Source organism: Globicephala melas, chromosome 10, assembly GCF_963455315.2.
Source record: "Globicephala melas chromosome 10, mGloMel1.2, whole genome shotgun sequence".
Lineage (NCBI taxonomy): Eukaryota > Metazoa > Chordata > Mammalia > Artiodactyla > Delphinidae > Globicephala > Globicephala melas.
The window spans coordinates 95,405,237-95,423,438 of NC_083323.1; the positions used below are offsets into that span (position 1 = coordinate 95,405,237).

General features: G+C 42.6%; 1 protein-coding gene across 1 annotated transcript; it reads left to right on the plus strand.

The window, feature by feature from the left end:
* Nucleotides 1–9,554: 9,554 nt before the first annotated feature.
* On the plus strand, nucleotides 9,555–13,373 carry AICDA (activation induced cytidine deaminase). Its single transcript, XM_030834456.2, has 4 exons — nucleotides 9,555–9,737; nucleotides 12,059–12,332; nucleotides 12,809–12,924; nucleotides 13,320–13,373. The coding sequence occupies exons 1-4, from the start codon at nucleotides 9,555–9,557 to the stop codon at nucleotides 13,371–13,373; spliced, it is 627 nt and encodes a 208-aa protein (XP_030690316.1).
* The last annotated feature ends 4,829 nt before the right edge of the window (nucleotides 13,374–18,202 follow it).

Consider the following 18,202-nt stretch of genomic DNA (forward strand, 5'->3'; position numbering starts at 1 on the left):
GGAAATTTTTTTCTAGTTTTTGGATTTAGAGATGTTACCATCTCTGAGAATTAATATTTATTATTTGGAAGGGTGTGTGCCTGTGTGTGTGTGTGTGTGTGTGTGTGTGTGTGTGTGTGTGTGTGTGTTATTCTCTGGACAATCGGTTGATAATAGGATAAAAGTGCAACTCATATCTGAGGAAACAAAGGATCACATTTTTACATGCCCTTGTATGATCCCACCTTGTCTTCTGCTGAGGAACTTTAGTTTTGTTTTTTTTTGGCTGTGCTGCAGGGCTTGTGGGATCTCAGTTCCCCCCACCAAGGATTAAACCCGCACCCTCGGCAGTGAAAGTTCTGGCAGTGAAAGTCCTAACCACTGGACGGCCAGGGAATTCCTTTCAGAAGAATTTTGAAAACTCTCCGTCCCTATGTTCCTCACTCATCTGTTCATGCCAAAGGTGACCATCTCCTGTCTTTCTGGTGCCCTGAGGAATTATTCCACAGATAATTAGACTTGGAGAAAAGAATGTATAGAGAGGAAGCTTAGATCCTTGGGTGAGAATAACCCATGACAACACAGCGTAGGGTTTTTTAACAGAGGAGTGGACGTGAAGACAGGGGAGCAAGGCTAGGAGTGGGGTTTGGTCATGAGCAGAGCTCCTGTGTGGAGTTTAATTCCTTGCAAATATTCAAACTATAAAAAGCTATAATTAATGTATTAATGTATATGACAATGAATTAATGTACGTGACTTCTCTTTCTCTCACATGTATCATTCCCTTTGGCTCTCCAAACTTCGGTAAAACCTGCTGTACCTTGGGACTTCCCTGGTGGTCCAGTGGTTAAGAATCCACCTTCCAAAGCAGGGGACGAGGGTTCGATCCCTAGTCGGGGAACTAAGATCCCACGTGCCGCGGGGCAACTAAGCCCGTGCGCCCCAGCCAGAGGGCCCACATGCTGCAACTACTGAGCCCGCGTGCTGCAACGAATGATCCCGCGTGCTACAACTAAGACCCCATGCAGCCAAATAAAGAAATAAATATTGAAACCTGCTGCACCTTTACAATTTAGTGTGGTTGTACTGGAGGAAAGTCATTGTAAAGGGAAGTGAGGCTTGGCCCACATTCAATCCACCCTCTCCCAGAGAGTCCTTTAGAGTGAACTAGCATCATGCCATCCCCCTCTGGGGACCCACACTGGAGCAAAGAATTCATAATCCAGAGAATCAGTGACCTTGATCACAACTCAGGAGCTTACAAGAGAATTCCCCCACCACCAGTTTTCCTAAATTTGTCTAGCTTGCATTTAAAGCCTTGGCACAAACCTAACCATAATAAGAATTCAAAGCATTAGCTGTTATTTGAATTAATGCTCACTTCAGAAATTCCCCTTAAAGTTCTGGTATTGATGGGTGAGGACAGGTGCAGGACAAATAGGGAAGGGGAGAGTTCTATGGTTTAACAAAGGATGTGATTAGAAAGTTTCTGAGTTGGGCATGAAATGTAGAGAGGAAACAGCATATACTTCCTTCCTTCCATAATCTAAAAAGGATCTTGACTGAGAGGAGAGCTATCACCACCTCCCAACCAGGAGTGCTCTCACCGGTCCCTCGGCCAGTTAGGTCTCTTGTTATGAGATGTGTACTTTTCTTTCATATTAAACATCACTGTTTTAATTATATATTTACATGTGAATGCAATTACTTAATCAATGTCTCTTCCCCACTTGAATTTAACTCCCATGAGATCCTTATTGGTTTCATTCAACACTTTTTTCAGTGTTTATTATACCAGGTACTATGTACTTTTTTTCCATGTGGGTAAAAAAGAAACAGACCAAAAAATCCTCTTGTCATGGACCTAAGGCTCAATGAACATAGACAATACTGTATTTTAAGTGACGCATGCTAAAGAGAAGTATACATTAGGAAAAGGGAAAAGGAAAGGTCAGGATGATGGGATATAGTTGAAATTTTAGATATGGGACAAGAAAAAGCCTCAACTACGAGGGAGTATTTGAGTAAAGATAAGGGATCAGGGCTTCCCTGGTGGCGCAGTGCTTGAGAGTCCGTCTGCCGATGCAGGGGACACGGGTTCGTGCCCCGGTCCGGGAAGATCCCACATGCCGCGGAGCGGCTGGGCCCGTGAGGCGTGGCCGCTGAGCCTGCGGGTCCGGAGCCTGTGCTCCACAATGGGAGAGGCCACAACAGTGAGAGGCCACAACAGTGAGAGGCCACAACAGTGAGAGGCCCGTACTGAAGAAAAAAAAAAAAAAGATAAGGGATCAAGCTGTAATAATATACAGGGGAGTAGCATTCCAGGCAGAAGGGCCAGCAAGTATTCTTTGCTCCTCTGTGTTCTTTGTGCAACGAGAGAGGCATGGCAGGGGCAGGTGGTAGAGGGTCTGGTGACCCACTGTAAGGATGTTGGCTATTACTGAGAAAATGAGGGACCATGGAGAGTTTTGAGAGCAGAGAGACATGAACTAAAATATTTCAGGGGACTTCCCTGGTGACGCAGTGGTTAAGACTCCAGGCTCCCAATGCAGGGGGCCCGTGTTTGATCCCTGATCAGGGAACTAGATTCCACATGCACGCTGCAACTAAGAGTTCGCATGCTACAACTAAGGAGCCCGCCTGCCACAACAAAGACCCAGGGCAACCAAAATAAAATAAATAAAATTTTAAAATAGAATAAATAAATTAAATATTTCAGAAGGATTGCTGTGCAGAGAAGAGTCTGTAATTGAAGAAAGGAAGACCAGTTGAGAGGCTGAATGTCACCATCCAGGTTGTTTAGACCTGGAGGTGGTGAAAGTGGTCAGTGAACAGGATTTGGGCATGGGATTTATTTATTTTTTAATTTCTTTTTTATATTGGAGTATAGTTGATTAACAATGTTGTGTTCGTTTCAGGTGTACAGCAACGTGATTCAGTTGTACATATACATGCATCTGTTCTTTTTCAAATCCTTTTCCCATTGAGGTTATTACAGGATATTGAGCAGAGTTCCCTGTGCTATACAGCAGGTCCCTGTTGGTTATCTATTTTAAATATAGCAGTGTGTACATGTCAATCCCAAACTCCCAGTCTATCCCTCCCTGCCCCCACCCCCAGCCTTCCCCCATGGGATTTAAATCCCCCATGGGATTTAAAAGGAAGAGAGCAATCAAGAAGACGGCCGGGTTGGCCTGAGCAATGGGAAGAATGACGTTGCCACTGATGCCATTGAGACAGGGAAGGCAGCAAAAGGAGCAGGTTATATGTTGGGAGAGAGAACAGGTGCTCAGTTTCAGCCATGTCTGAAATGCCCATCAGACAATCAGATGGAGATGCTGAGGTGGAGGATGGACATACTTGCCTTGAGTTCAAGGGAGAGGTCCAGCCTAGAACTACAGACTGGGGGGTCATCAATGTATAGATGGTGTTCAAAGCCTTGAGGCAGGAAGAGAGCAGGAACCCTTGCCGCTTTGCTCACTATTGTAACACCAGCACAGTTTCTATCATCTGGTGGGTATTAAGTTTCTACTGAATGAATAAATAGAATGCATACGGCCTCAGGTAGGAGGGAGAAGCAAAATCTTTAATAGACCAGCTTGCATGAGGGAAGGAATTTAAAGCCTCTTATTTGAAAAGCCCGACCTGTTTTCCAAGTTCAGTGCAGTCATTTAGATGCTGATTCTGATGAAACAAATCTTTTTTTTTTGTTCTTTGAGATGATGCTGCTTCTGACTTTAAATTAGAATATGGCTTCCACGTTTGTGGAAAACATGGCTTATGCAAAAATCCTTTGGTGTAAATATCTAGTCTTCTAGCAATTCTTGTAAGGCAATCAAAGAAGCGGTTTGGGAAGCAAAATCTCTGTCCTAAGTCCTATATAACTGGGTTTACTTGCCCGGCCACAAAGCAGGAACAGTTACTGCTGGTCTCTACTGAGACTCAGACATATTGTGTAATTAAATGAGGGAATAGATGCTTTTGGCTGATGGAACACAAGATGCCTTTAAATAAGTGTTACAGGCTTCCCTGGTGGCGCAGTGGTTAAGAATCCGCCTGCCAATGCAGGAGACACGGGTTCGAGTCCTGGTCCGGGAAGATCCCACATGCCACAGAGCAACTAAGCCCGTGCGCCACAGCTACTGAGCCTGCGCTCTAGAGCCAGCAAGCCACAACTACTGAGCCCATGTGCCACAATTACTGAAGCCCACGCGCCTAGAGCCCGTGCTCCACAACAAGAGAAGCCACGGCAATGAGAAGCCCGCGCACCGCACCGCTCGCTGCAACTAGAGAAAGCCCGTGCGCAGCAACGAAGACCCCATGCAGCCAAAAATAAATAAATTAAATAAATAAAAAACTATAAATAAAGTTACTACGATTATTATTATGCTTCTAAAATTAAAGATATCACTTTACCATGATTACAATTTACAAACTGACTACTCCTCCCGTCCCCTGATCTATATTACCTGTGGAGCATGGACTGGACTTTTAAAGAGGCAGCCCTAAAGGAACCTACGTATTAGGCAGAGTGGCCCTCAATCATTTGAACTATGTGATTTGGCCTGTGAAAACCCCGCCCACCTTCACTGGACCCACACAGGAGGAAGGCTGCCTGGTGGTGGTAATGTTGTTGTGGGGAGGGGCGTAAAGGACTGAGTTCAAATTTGAATGTGTAGGGCCCATGCACTGTCAGCCAGAGCAGCAGCAGTGCTGGAGGAAAGCTTCCCTTCCTAAGACTTTCAGGGAGCCAAGAAAGCCACGCTGGAGTCCACCATGGACAGGTAAAGCAGCCGGCTCGTGGGTGGTTGTGTTTGGCCTTCCTCTCAGAGCAAATCTGAGTAATAAGATGGGTAAACTCTCCCCTTCTCCCCTGTCACTGTCTGACTCACAAGATCTGCTTGGTCAAGATGCACATTTATTTTTCTAGTTCTGTCTCATCTTCTGTTCAGATCTTAACATGCTTTCCAACCAACTGTCTCTTTCTCTTTTCTTCCCATAGTCAAAAGAACTTTTATGCACTATGTATTGACTTGTCCTTGCAGTTAGAACTAGTTTCTGGTAGTAATATGAACCAATCAAATGTTAAGAGACTGAAATCATGAAAAGCTCAGAGCAATACTATGTAATACTATGTAATCATTCTGTAAACATTCAACTATGAAACTCCTTGAAGAAAAGTTTTACTAGGGAGACTTTACTGAATAATTACACAGTCAAGAAATTATTTTTTAAATGCCAATATTCAAAATTAATTGCTTGCAGGTCACTATGACTCTGTCTACTATTATAAGGAGATAAATCAGTCAAGCAACTTATTTAATATTAAAGGCCCAATTGTTAGGCAGTCAAATGGTATTTATTATTTACCTAGTCTTTCCATTTCTTCAGACATGACTTAACTTACTTCTTCACTGTGTCTTTTGTAAGATTTTCACAATGTCTTCACATGAAGTTTATGACAAGTATGTTATTGTCATAGAACTTAATCTAGTCCTATTTTTGATGATTGCAAATGTAGGAAAATTTACACCTAATCCATACTTTATCTCAAATTAATCTTTTACAAAGAATTTAAACTACAGAGCTAAGAATCTTAAGGGTAGATTCAATGTCCTTCAGAAAATTGAGGGCAAAAATGTCAAATGTCAGCTCAGTTTACAGTGAGATTTTGAAAACTAATCTGAGGTAAAAGAGAGAGAAAAAAGCCTCAGTGGAGATACCTGTAAATAATGAAATGCAAAGCAATGGTAAAATCAGAGCTGCAATTCAGAGAAAGTCAGAGAAGGCAAAGGAGATGAAATTCAACAGGAGAAAAAGGGAAATACGTGATTTTCATTAAGGAAAATACTATCTGCAGAGCACAGTAGTAATGGCACACGGCGGGAGAGCGTGACCTTGTCACGATTATTTTTAACCCATTTGTCTCCGGTTTGCATTGCTGGGGATGCAGCCAGTGTTCTGCCTCAGGGAACACAGCTGTCCTGTGCAGCTGTCAACCTGCAGGCCTTACAGACTGTCTCTGCCGAGTCCTCCGAACACTTAAGAGAAACCAGAGGAGCATAGGGTGCTGGACATAGGCCCCCAGCTATAGTAAAAGAAAGTGATGGATCAAGATAGTTAATTAACAAGGCCATGGTCATGCAATTCACTTCACTGTGACTGGTAACTTCTGATGGAAACAGAGCTACTGTATTTTCATGTGGGGTAGGAGACAGAAGGCTATGTGAATCCCTTAGTCTATGTCCTGTCCTTTCTTATACTCCCAGGACACTTTTTTACTCCTCATGGGAACAGGGCTCCCACACCACCTGCAGTGCATCATATAGTCCCCCTTTCTCCACTTCACATCCACACACTCCAGGAAGACAGGTTAAATGTAAAAGGAATTTACTGGTATAGATTATGAATTATGAATGAATAAGATATGAAGAGATTATGCTTAATCTATTTAAAACTGGGCCCGAAAGACAGAATGTTTTTTCTTCCACTCCAGTATTTATTAAGCATGTATTATGTATTCGGTTTATGTTCTATGCTGAGGCTGATTATGTTAATTATTTAACAATCGTAATAGTAACAGAGGTAGTGCTGTGGTGATCACCGTGTGAACTATTATCAGTTTAAAATAGAGCCAACTGGGCTTCCCTGGTGGCGCAGTGGTTGAGAGTCCGCCTGCCGATGCAGAGGACGCGGGTTCGTGCCCCAGTCTGGGAAGATCCCACATGCCGCGGAGCGGCTGGGCGCGTGAGCCATGGCCTCTGAGCCTGCGCGTCCGGAGCCTATGCTCCGCAATAGGAGAGGCCACAGCAGTGAGCGGCCCGCGTACCGCAAAATAATAATAATAATAAATTAATTAAATTAAGCCAATTATTATTAGATCTTTGTTAGCATCCATTTCGGATTCCTGTCAAATGTGCATTTTTAATTCTAAAAATCTGACTGACTAATTTTTATACGGTTTCACATACGTAATGTATATACTGGTGATTTAGATGTACCACCATCTCTGCCTCAGGATTTAAAGTGGATTCCAGGGACTTCCCTGGCAGCCCAGTGGTTAAGACATTGTGCTTCCATTGCAGGGAGGACAGGTTCGATCTCTGGTGGGGGAACTAAGATCCAACATACCGTGCAGCATGGCCCGCCCCCAAAAAAAAGTGGATTCCTATAACCTTCATGTGTGTGAGGAAGACATTCAAATTGTAACAGCTTTAAAAATCTCCAGCACTTGCTTATCTACTTAATAAGAGTGACATTTGAGAACTTGACTTCAGGGTCTATCTCATGTATTTCATTATTAAAATATCAATAATCAACGTATGTCCATACAAAGACTAGTACATCAATGGAGAAGCTTGATTCACAATAGCCCCAAAATGGAAACAATCCAAACGTCCATCAACAGGTGAATGACTAAACGAAATGTGCTGTATCTAAGCCATGGAATATTGCTTTGCCGTAAAAAGGAACAAACTATACTGATAGATGCAACACCAGGAATGAATGTCACAGTCATAACATGCTTAGTGAAAGAAGTCAGACACAAAGGAGGAAATAATGTGTGCTTTATATGAAATTCTAGAAAATAATTTATAGTTGCAGAAAGCAGTTTAGTGGTTGCCTGGGAGGGAGGGGAAGAATTGACTGAAAAGTTGGGTGAGGAAACTTGTGGGGGAGGGGTGCCCTGAAAATGTTCTGTATCCTGATTGTGGTAGCAGTTTTGGGTGTTTACATCTGCCAATATTCATAGAATTGTACATTTTAAATGGGCGAAGTATGTAAATTATACCTCAATGTAAAAAAAAAAAAAATTGAAAAAAGTTTCAATTCTCTTGCCAGCAAACCGTATTCAAATTACTGACTAGGTCATTACTTTGACAAGTCCTCTGCACTTCTGCTCATTGCCACTAGGTGGCAACATTATCTCCACAGATTAGATAAGTACATTTCTGGAAAAGTCCAAGGACAAAAACCAGGGACACTCACTCCTGATGCTTTGGTATCAACCGCACTGTATAGCTTGTGGTGTGTTCACAACCACAAAGAAACTTGTGTTAGAGAGTATTTCCACAAATTCAACTCAATTTAGTGCTTATGATATGCAAGACACTGTGCTGGGAAACAAAGTGCAATCCGCCCCTCCCCTAACCCGCCCTGCCCCCCCACACACACACACACCATGTGTGAAGAACATTGCAAAATATTTAGGCTATATTACAAATTTACACAGGAAATCAGCCTAATCTAAATCCTGTAAATACATGCCTATAAAAAAGACTAGAACGAAAAACGTAAGTATATTAACAGTAATTATCATGAGATAGTATGTCTAATTATCACTAGATATACTGGTTAAGCATTAAAAAAATTTTAACTTTCTACTTTTTAGTAGCATGCAAGTTGACATATTTTTAAAAAGCATGACTCAAAAAGTGACACTTCCTGACTCAAAACACAGAAATTCTAATTGAGGAGACAGATGTAGCAATCAATTGATAACAAAGGTTGAATGCTTTGATAAGGATAAGCGGAGAACAGTAGGAAACTACGGGAGGGTTTTTTGTTGCTGTTAATGTTTGATTTTGCCTAGAAATTTTGGCATAGTGGCAGTGAGAAAGGTCTGAAATTGTGATTAAGGCTTTGAAGGATGGGTAGGTTTTGCCCAGTGGAAAAAAAGGCAGGGAAGCTTGCAGTCAGGTGGCTGGAAAGAAAAGACTAGTGCCAGGGGTCCTGCTGTAGGCATGGCGGGGAGGCTGAAGTGATGCGGAAAAGAGAAAATACTAGGAAACGAGGCTAGAAATGTAGATTGATGTCCAGATGTAAAAGCTTTACTGCATTAAAGAGTTTGGAGTTTATTCTACCAGCGGAAGTTAGGGGCTTTTCGGTATCAGAATGACAGGCCCACACCTGGGCTTTTGTGAGATCTCTCAGGCACCTCGTGGAAAATGTTATTTTGAAGGGACTGCGGGCAGAGAGACCAGTTAAGAGGTCAGGACAACGGATAAAGGGAAAGATTAGAGCTTGGACTGAAGCAGAGAACAGAGGAAGTAGAGCAGGAACAAATCCAGAAATATTTGAAAGTTTGACTCAATAAATTTAGATGATTAATAAATTAATTCAATATGAGGAGTGAAGGAGAATCAAAAATGATTCCAAGCTTTTAGCCTGGTTCCTTGGGACGGAAAGTCGGTAGGAGAGGAGAGGCAGCTCAGGAAAGGGCAATTTGGGAATACTGTGTTAACCCCGTGAGTTAGAGGTCCATGCTGGACATTTAGATAGAGATTGGAGGGGAAATATGGGACTGGGGAACAGGTTTGTAATTCCAAGTTATCAGCATCTAGAAGGCAGCCATGGGAGGAGCCTGTCCTGTGAGTGCGTTTGGCTTTGGGTTTCTTGCTGTCTCAACTGGTCTTAAATATAAGCATGATAAGGGGGTTGTAATGGATTCCAAGCTCAGTAAGTCTCAGGCATCCAACAAAGGGAAGCAAGAGCATCTCCTTTGGTTTGGCCCAAGTATTACAGATTTTTTTTAAAAAGCTGAAGGAAAGCCAGGAGTGACCAGAGCATCAGCGATGCTCCCGCACTTCCTCCCTCCTCTCACCCACAGCCTCCTGATGAAGAGGAGGAAGTTTCTTTACCACTTCAAAAACGTGCGCTGGGCTAAGGGCCGCCATGAAACCTACTTGTGCTACGTGGTGAAGCGACGGGATAGCGCCACCTCCTTCTCACTGGACTTTGGGCACCTTCGAAACAAGGTATCAATTAATACCTGCTTCCCAAGCAGGGCATTTTTAGAGCCACCTGCTGATGGTACCACTTTCAGCCTGTTTCATTTGTCTCCACTAGATTCCTCAAATCTTTTTTTACATGTCCCTGCAACCACAATAGAAATACCCCAAAGGGTGTCATTTAATGTCCTCCCCAATCATGCTGAGCACATCAAGGCCACACCTTGCTTCAATGCCAAGAATAACTGCCCCAAAACTTCCTCTCCTTTCCCCAGCATCCAAATTGCCTTTAAGATTAAAGAAGATATCCAAAGAAAGAGGCTTTTTGATTTGGGGGAATATATATACAGCTCATTCAAGCTGAATTTTAAATGTGGAAAAACAAACTGTGGCTTTAGAATTTTAAAAAATTAAGGAAGAAAAATTTAGGAAAAATTAATGACTCCATTCTGTCTTCCAAATGAGTTCTATTCCTTCCTGCTCACCTAGATCAGAGGCCAGTAAGTACATACGTAATAGTGAGCCTCAGAAAACTCAGGGAAGCCATTAATTAAAACTTGAAGATCAGAGAATTACATTTCCAAGAGACTTCTTCACCAAAACCCAGATGGGTTCACATACTCTTCTGCCAATGAATATTTCCTCTCATAACATGCAGTGACATCTAGTCTTGGTGGAATCCCAGGGAAGAATCCATGGGTGGAATGACACTGGCTAGTTTCTAGGGCTAGTTTTACTCTCCAATTTTTTTGGCCTCCATTTGTATTGTGTAAATTATCTCACTGCAATTGTTTTACATTCTAATCTCTTTCCTATTTGGTAATAAGACACATTCTAAACATAGAAAGCTTTTGTGTTAACAACCCTTTCCTTCCCTCTCATTTAATCCTCACAACCAAACTTCATTCCGCTGATGAAGAATCAGGAGATCCAAGAGTTGGGTGACTTGTTTAAGTCACAAGAGTGGCGATGCCAGGAAATGGAACCTGGGTCTTCAGATTCTGGGACTAATGACTTTTCTGCAGTATTAAGGGGACTTGCTGGGAATTCCCTGGCGGTCCAGTGGTTAGGGCTCTGCGCTTCCACTGCAGGGGGCACAGGTTCGATCCCTGGTCGGGGAACTAGGTCCCGCATGCCACATCGCAACTGAGTTCACATGCAGCTACCGATCCAGCAGGCCACAAGTAAAGATCCCGTGCACCACAACTAAGACCCGGCACAGCTAAATAAAATTTTTTTTTTAAAGAGTACATGCCTTAATTTTAAAAGCTTATTGCTAAAAACTGCTATCATCTAAGCTTTCAGAGAATCATAGTGGTAACAAAGATCACTGACCACAGATCACCATAACAAATAAAATAATGAAAAATTTGAAATTTGCAAGAATTACCAAAATGTGACACAGAGACACAAAGTGAGCAAATGCTGTTGGAAAAAATGATGCTGATAGACGTACTCGAGACCGGGTTGCCACAAACCTTCAAAACGCAAAATATCTGCAAAGTCCAATACAGCCAAGCACAACAATATAGGTATCCCTGTATTTAATTGCTCTTAGCCCCAGTGGCACCTATTACCTCTCTCAAAACAACACTCAGGGACTTTCCCTGGTGGCGCAGTGGTTAAGAATCTGCCTGCCAATGCAGGGGACATGGGTTCGATCCCTGGTCCAGGAAGATCCCACATGCCGTGGAACTGCTAAGCCCATGTGCCCCACCTACTGAGCCTGCACTCTAGGGCCCACGAGCCACAACTACTGAGGCTGCGTGCCACAACTGCTGAAGCCTGCGCACCTAGAGCCTGTGCCGTGCAACAAGAAAAGCGCACTGCAACGAAGGCCCAATGCAGCCAAAAATAACAAATTAATTAATTAATAGATTAATTAATTTTAAAAAAACAACACTCACCTGTCAGTCTCATAATCTATCTCCTAACCCTAAATGTTCTGACCTCCACTTAGTGGTCCAGTGTATTTCCACAACGTTACATCAACAGCCCTTCCAAGCCATTTGCCTTCCCCTCCAAGGAAGAAAAAGGAACTTCACAAACAAAAATGAAATCTGAGATAGTGTGCTTCTCCTTCATCCAGCCAACTCATTCCATCCTCCCCATTCCACAGAGAAGCTGTACGTTTTTCCCTTCCTAGGGCCAAAAGTGCAAAGTGTTTGGGCTCACCACTTACACTGTGTCCTTTCCAGCAGTTGCTTAACCTTCCTGTAACCTAGGACAAAACTGCAGACACCCCAAAAAAGATCACCCTGGGAGGGACACAAATTAATGACTGTAAAGCTACCAGCAGGGCAGTCAAGGTCAGTAACCCTCCACTGAGCCCTCTGCTCTCTCCCCAGGCGGGATGCCATGTGGAATTGCTCTTCCTCCGCTACATCTCCGACTGGGACCTGGACCCCGGGCGGTGCTACCGTGTCACCTGGTTCACGTCTTGGAGCCCCTGCTACGACTGCGCGCGGCATGTGGCCGACTTCCTGAGAGGGTACCCCAATCTGAGTCTGAGGATCTTCACAGCGCGCCTCTACTTCTGCGACAAGGAACGCAAGGCGGAGCCCGAGGGGCTGAGGCGGCTGCACCGCGCTGGGGTCCAAATCGCCATTATGACCTTCAAAGGTGCGCAGGGACCTTTCTGCCCGGCTCAGCAAAGCACGGTTTGCAATTCAGATTGCAGGGTGGGGGGACCAGGGGGGCAGAATTCTGGGAGTTCTGGTTCGCCTTTGGAGCCAAAAGTTATCAACTAGAATTGGAGGAAAAAAACCAATGGCTTGGGACTTCCCTGGTGGCACAGTGGTTAAGACTCACGTGCCCAATGCAGGGGACCCGGGTTCGATCCCTGGTCAGGGAACTAGATCCCACACACATGCCGCAAGTAAGAGTTCACATGCAGCAACTAAGGAGCCTGCGAGCCACAACTAAGGAGCACACCTGCTGCAACTAAGAACCAGCAAGACCAAATAAATAAATAAAATATTAAAAAAAAAAAAAGAACCAATGGCTTGGACCCAAGGCTTTGGGCGGAGCCAGGGTTTTCTTTCTTTCCTCATGATTTGAGATCTGAGCTATCCCCTTCCCCCTCCTTTTTTTTATAGATTATTTTTATTGCTGGAATACTTTTGTGGAAAATCATGAAAGAACTTTCAAAGCCTGGGAGGGGCTGCATGAAAATTCGGTTCGTTTGACCAGACAGCTTCGACGCATCCTTTTGGTAAGTTAAGGGTCTTCTTTGCTTCTCATTTTCTTTCTCTCTCCAAAGTCATCTATCCCTGGAGCTACTTACACTTCCTTTTCTTATATTTCCCACATTGTCGTGTGTGTTTGTGTGTGTGAGTGTGTGTGTGTGTGTGTGTGTGTATTTATCATTCTCTCCTTATTTTTCCTCTGATGAAAACTTTACAGAGCACAGGCTATAGGCTTCTGTAGTTATGGCGCTCGGGCTTAGTTACTCCGTGGCATGTGGGATCTTCCCAGACCAGGGCTCGAGCCCGTGTCCCCTGCATCGGCAGGGGGATTCTTAACCACTGCGCCACCAGGGAAGCCCCTCTCCCCTTACTTTCTTCAAAAATGTTTACAAAGTCATCCACTCTCTCTTTTTCTCCACAGCCCCTATATGAGGTTGATGACTTACGAGATGCATTTCGTACTTTGGGACTTTGATACCAACCTTCAAGAATGTCACATACAAAGAAATACCTCTGAAGACAGGGGGTAAAAGAACTATCCTTCAAGAATTCTGTTTTTCTTCAACTCTAACTTTCTCTGAGTTTAGAAAAAAGTATTCATAGATGTTTTTAAAATGTCTTGAAAATAGAAGGAACCCAGACCCACCAGGGTTAATGCCGCAACTGGTGCAGTTTTTAAATGCAGCATCGCCCCCTACTGGGAAACGACAGAACTGCAGGGCCTGGGAGCCCCTAAGTGTCAATACTCTGCCATTTAAGCAGAGAGAAAGCAGAAGGTAAATACTGAGGAGCATGGTGAGAGGATCAAATGTTTTATAACCGGTATTCTTTATTATTTGATTCTTGTTCTGAGTTTTCAGTGGTATTAATGATAAATTTTTCTACTCTTTTCCATTGGGGCTCACTTTCAAGTGAACAAAATTCTGTCACCCTGTGATCCACAGAACTTCCTAATGAGAGAACCTGAGTGATTGTAACCCCAAGCCATCTCTTCAAAGCATTAATATCCAAGCATGTGTTGCATGTTTTAATTGTCTGAAGTATGTTTTTATGTTTGTACGTACAGAGGATTTTTTTCTTGGTATGGAAAATGCCTGGTCACCTTTAGGCTCTTGTATAATAAAGGATCTTAAAATGAATTTGAGGGCTGTGAAGAAGACACACTAAAAGTGAATGTATACCTCAAGTAACAAATCTGCAAAAAGATCCTTTTAAGGGCTTCCCTGGTGGTGCAGTGGTTAAGAATCTGCCTGCTGATGCAGGGGACACGGGTTCAAGCCCCGGTCCGGGAAGATCCCACATGCCGCGGAGCAACTAAGCCCGTGCACCACAACGACTGAGCCTGTGCTCTAGAGCCCGCGAGCCACAACTACCGAAGCCCGCATTCCTAGAGCCCGTGAGCCACAAGAGAAGCCACCGCAGTGAGAATCCCGTGCACCACAACGAAAAGTAGGCCCCGCTCACCCCAATGAGAGAAAGCCCACACGCAGCAGCGAAGACCCAACCCAGCCCAATATAAAAACTAAATTTAAAAAAAAATATATATATATATATATGATCCTTTTAAAATCATAGTTTTGCAACTATACATTTCCCATATAACTAGTGAATGCTTGGAAGGGACTTGCTTGAATGTTGAGAACAGAAAAATCTATTCTCTCTGATGGGTCTTTGAACCTCAGCAATGCCAACCAGGTCAAGGTTTTCCCCTTTTTGTGTGTATGTGTCACCTCTCTCAAAGAAATGTGACGATATAACAGACTGTGACAGAAGAATAGTTGGGAGGGAAGGATGACAGAGCATTGCAAGGAAATGGTGTTTTATCCAGTAAAATGGTGTGAGCCAGCATGGCGGAGAGCGGTCATTTGTCCCTAATAACTATCCTGGACTCTGAGAAAAATATTCAGAATAACCATAACACTGTACAATTATTACCTAGCAACCCTTGCAACGCAGACAAACAGATCCACAGGAAAGGCTGAACACATAACTGTATTATTTTATTTTTATTGTACATAATTTGCGAAAGAGTTAAATATTAAAATCCTTATTCATGTATTCATTCATATTGTATGTTTATGCTGTGTGGTGTCTCGTATTTTTATCATAATTTCCCTTTCTGATATGTTGAAATGGATTCCTAATGTCTCATAAGTTTATACCTTTAGAAATGCTTCTAGTAGCAAAGCATGTAATTCTAACATAGTCTGACATTGTAATAACATTGCTATGAAACCCTCGATGCTTAGTCTAACACTGTAATAACTTTGCTATGAAACCCTCTTGATGTTTAGTAAACTTTTCCCACAGCAAATTTGATTCTGGCTCATTTCAATCAACTGAATAAATGATAAATAATTTTGGAAGTTTTGGAGATAAAAATGCCAAATTCAAGTAAATCCAAAAGTGATTTTTAAAAGGTTAAATTACAAAATTCGGATGATGGAATAGAATTCAGAGTCCAGGAATAAGCCCACACATCTATGTTCAACTGATTTCTGACAAGGGTGCCAGGACCATGCAGCGGGTGAAAGAACAGTCTTTTCAACAAAAGATGCTGAGACAACTGGATATCTATGCGCAAAAGAATGAATGTGGACCTCTACCACAATATACACAAAAATTAACTTAAAGTTTATCAAATACCTAAATCTAAGAATGTCCCTAATTAGTACATGCTTAAGTCTGCTCTTTGGAACTCAGGGAAGGCCTAAGATACTAAAGCCTTTTTCTACAAACAAGAAACAGGGGACACAGTGGGGCTTTTGTACCGGGAAGGGTCGTTTTCAATCCCCCCTTTTCTCTGATAGGACTCAATCCTGAGGGGAATGAAGAGGGACAAGAAAGGGGATAAATTTTGGATAGAGAGGCTAATCATAAACTCAGCAGGGGAACTCTTGTTTTAGGAGGATTCGGTTTCAGACTCACAGAATGGGGAAAAAAATATTTACAAATATTATCTGTATATACTCTGCATATTCAGTATCCAGAATACATAAAGGACTCCTAAAACAACCTAATTTAAAAACGGCTGAAAGACTTGAGTACATTTCTCCCAGGAAGATTTACAGACTGCTAGTCAGCATATGAAGAGATTCGCAACATCCTTAGTCATTAGGGAAATGCAAATCAAAACCACAGTGAGATCCACTTATACCTACTAGGATAGCTATAAACAAAAAACCAATAATAACAATTGTTGGTGAGAATGTGGAGAAATCAGAACTGTCATATGAGAAAGTGGAGAAATGAGAACCATATATTGGCTGGTGGAAATGTAAAATTGTGCAACCACTATGAAAAAGTTTGGTGGTTCCTCAAAAATTAACATATAATTACTGTATGACACAGCAATTCCACTCCTTGGCGTATATCTGAGAATTGACAACACATGTTCAAACAGAAACTTGTACGTGACTATTCTAGCAGCATTATTTGTGGTGGCCCAAAAGTGGAAATTCCCAAACATCCATCGACTGATACATGGATAAACAAATGTGGTACATCTGTACCATGGTATTTTACTTGGTTATAAATAGATGAAGTAATGACACTTCCTACAAAATGGATGAACTTTGAAAACATTGTGCTAAGAAGTCAGACACAAAACACCAGCTATTGTATGATTCCATTTATGTGAAATGTCCAAAATGGATAAATCCAGAGTTCTGATTCCATGCAACAGTGGGCAAGGTATTTAACCTTTCTAAAGTTTTAATTTTCCATCTGTAAAATGGGTATGATATGTTAACTTTTCATATATTTTTTTAATTAATTTTTGTTGGCGTATGGTTGATTTACAATGTCGTGTTAGTTTGTGCTATACAGCAAAGTGAATCAATTATACATATACATATATCTACTCTTCTTTAGATTCTTTTCCCATATAGGTCCTTACAGAGTACTGAGTAAAGTTCCCTGTGTCGTACAGTAGGTTCTTTATTTCTGGTCTCAAGGTGAAGGATTACACAAAGCTGGTGCTATCCTCGTGAACAGCATTGCCACCCTCTAGAAAACAGCAACCTAGAAATCACTGCTGACATTCCCTCTGACCCTATATCTGGTCCTGTAGATTTGTGGGCTAAGTCTCTTGAATTTATTTACTTTTCTCTATTTACTATCACCTGGTGGGCAGGGGTGGGGGTGGCACGGTGGAGGGCAAGGAGCAACCCCTGACAGTCAAAAACTGGCCTGATACTCGTAACCAGGCCATATCATTTCCCTGTTGGACATAAGTCTCGTAGAATACCAACCTCAGACAAGATGACTCTAAGACCATGATAAAATGAGAGCAAGCAAAGCCACTTCATAATTTGTCTGAGACACCCACAAAACACCCAACACCCCCTCTCTTGGGTAAAAAGAATGTCTGCTACTTCTTTACCAATTACAGCCTTATCCTTGTTCCAGTCAGCCTTCCCCAAAGATTTATCAACAACCATAGAATCGACCCTACTCCCTCACAATGTCCAATCTAACCAATCAAACGCAAATCTCCCTTTTCTTACGCCCTCCCCCAAATGACCAAACCAAACCCCAAATTCTATAATTGAATGTATAGCTATGGAGAGTCCCAGTAAACGCCCTCATGCTGAGACATTTCATGGCTCATGGTTCCAAATGAGGTGCATTCTCCCTCACAGAGAGTCATAAATCTCACTTCTTCAACTGCAGGCATTTTCTTCATGGTCTTTAGCTGGAGCCATTGACACCTTAGTTGGAGCTATCAACATTGCTTGCTTACTCTATTGCCAAGAGTTATGGTATTCAGTAATTCTTAATATATTTTACTGACAGTTATTCTGTGGTGGTGATGATGATGGTTGTTTTTTTAAGAAAATTTCATGAGAAATAAATGCTGAATCTGTTAATGGGAATTGGAGGACTTTGGTCACAGAATGTTATTTATAGCATGTTAGAATTTAAGTACATGTTCAATTTATTAAAGATACAAATTTCAATACCTAATTTTAAGCCTTCAAAATTGTGTAGTATGATTTCCAAATCTAATTTTCTATTAAGGGACTTCCCTGGTAGCACAGTGGTTAAGTATCTGCTTGCCAATGCAGGAGACATGGGTTTGAGCCCTGGTCCGGGAAGATCCCACATGCTAAGGAGCAACTAAGCCCGTGAGCCACAACTACTGAGCCTGTGCTCTAGAGCCCGCGAGGCACAACTACTGAGCCCGCGTGCCACAACTACCGAAGCCCGCGCACCTAGAGCCCGTGCTCCACAAGAGAAGCCACTGCAATGAGAAGCCCGCGCACCGCAACAAAGAGGAGCCTCCGCTCGCCACAACTGGAG

Bases quoted from the DNA above. Each gene is read 5' to 3' on its own strand.
- AICDA (XM_030834456.2), top strand. From the start codon at position 9,555: ATGCTCCCGCACTTCCTCCCTCCTCTCACCCACAGCCTCCTGATGAAG. The intron at 12,333-12,808 runs GTGCGCAGGGAC...TTTTTTTTATAG, and splicing joins CGCCATTATGACCTTCAAAG to ATTATTTTTATTGCTGGAAT. The intron at 12,925-13,319 runs GTAAGTTAAGGG...TTTTCTCCACAG, and splicing joins AGCTTCGACGCATCCTTTTG to CCCCTATATGAGGTTGATGA.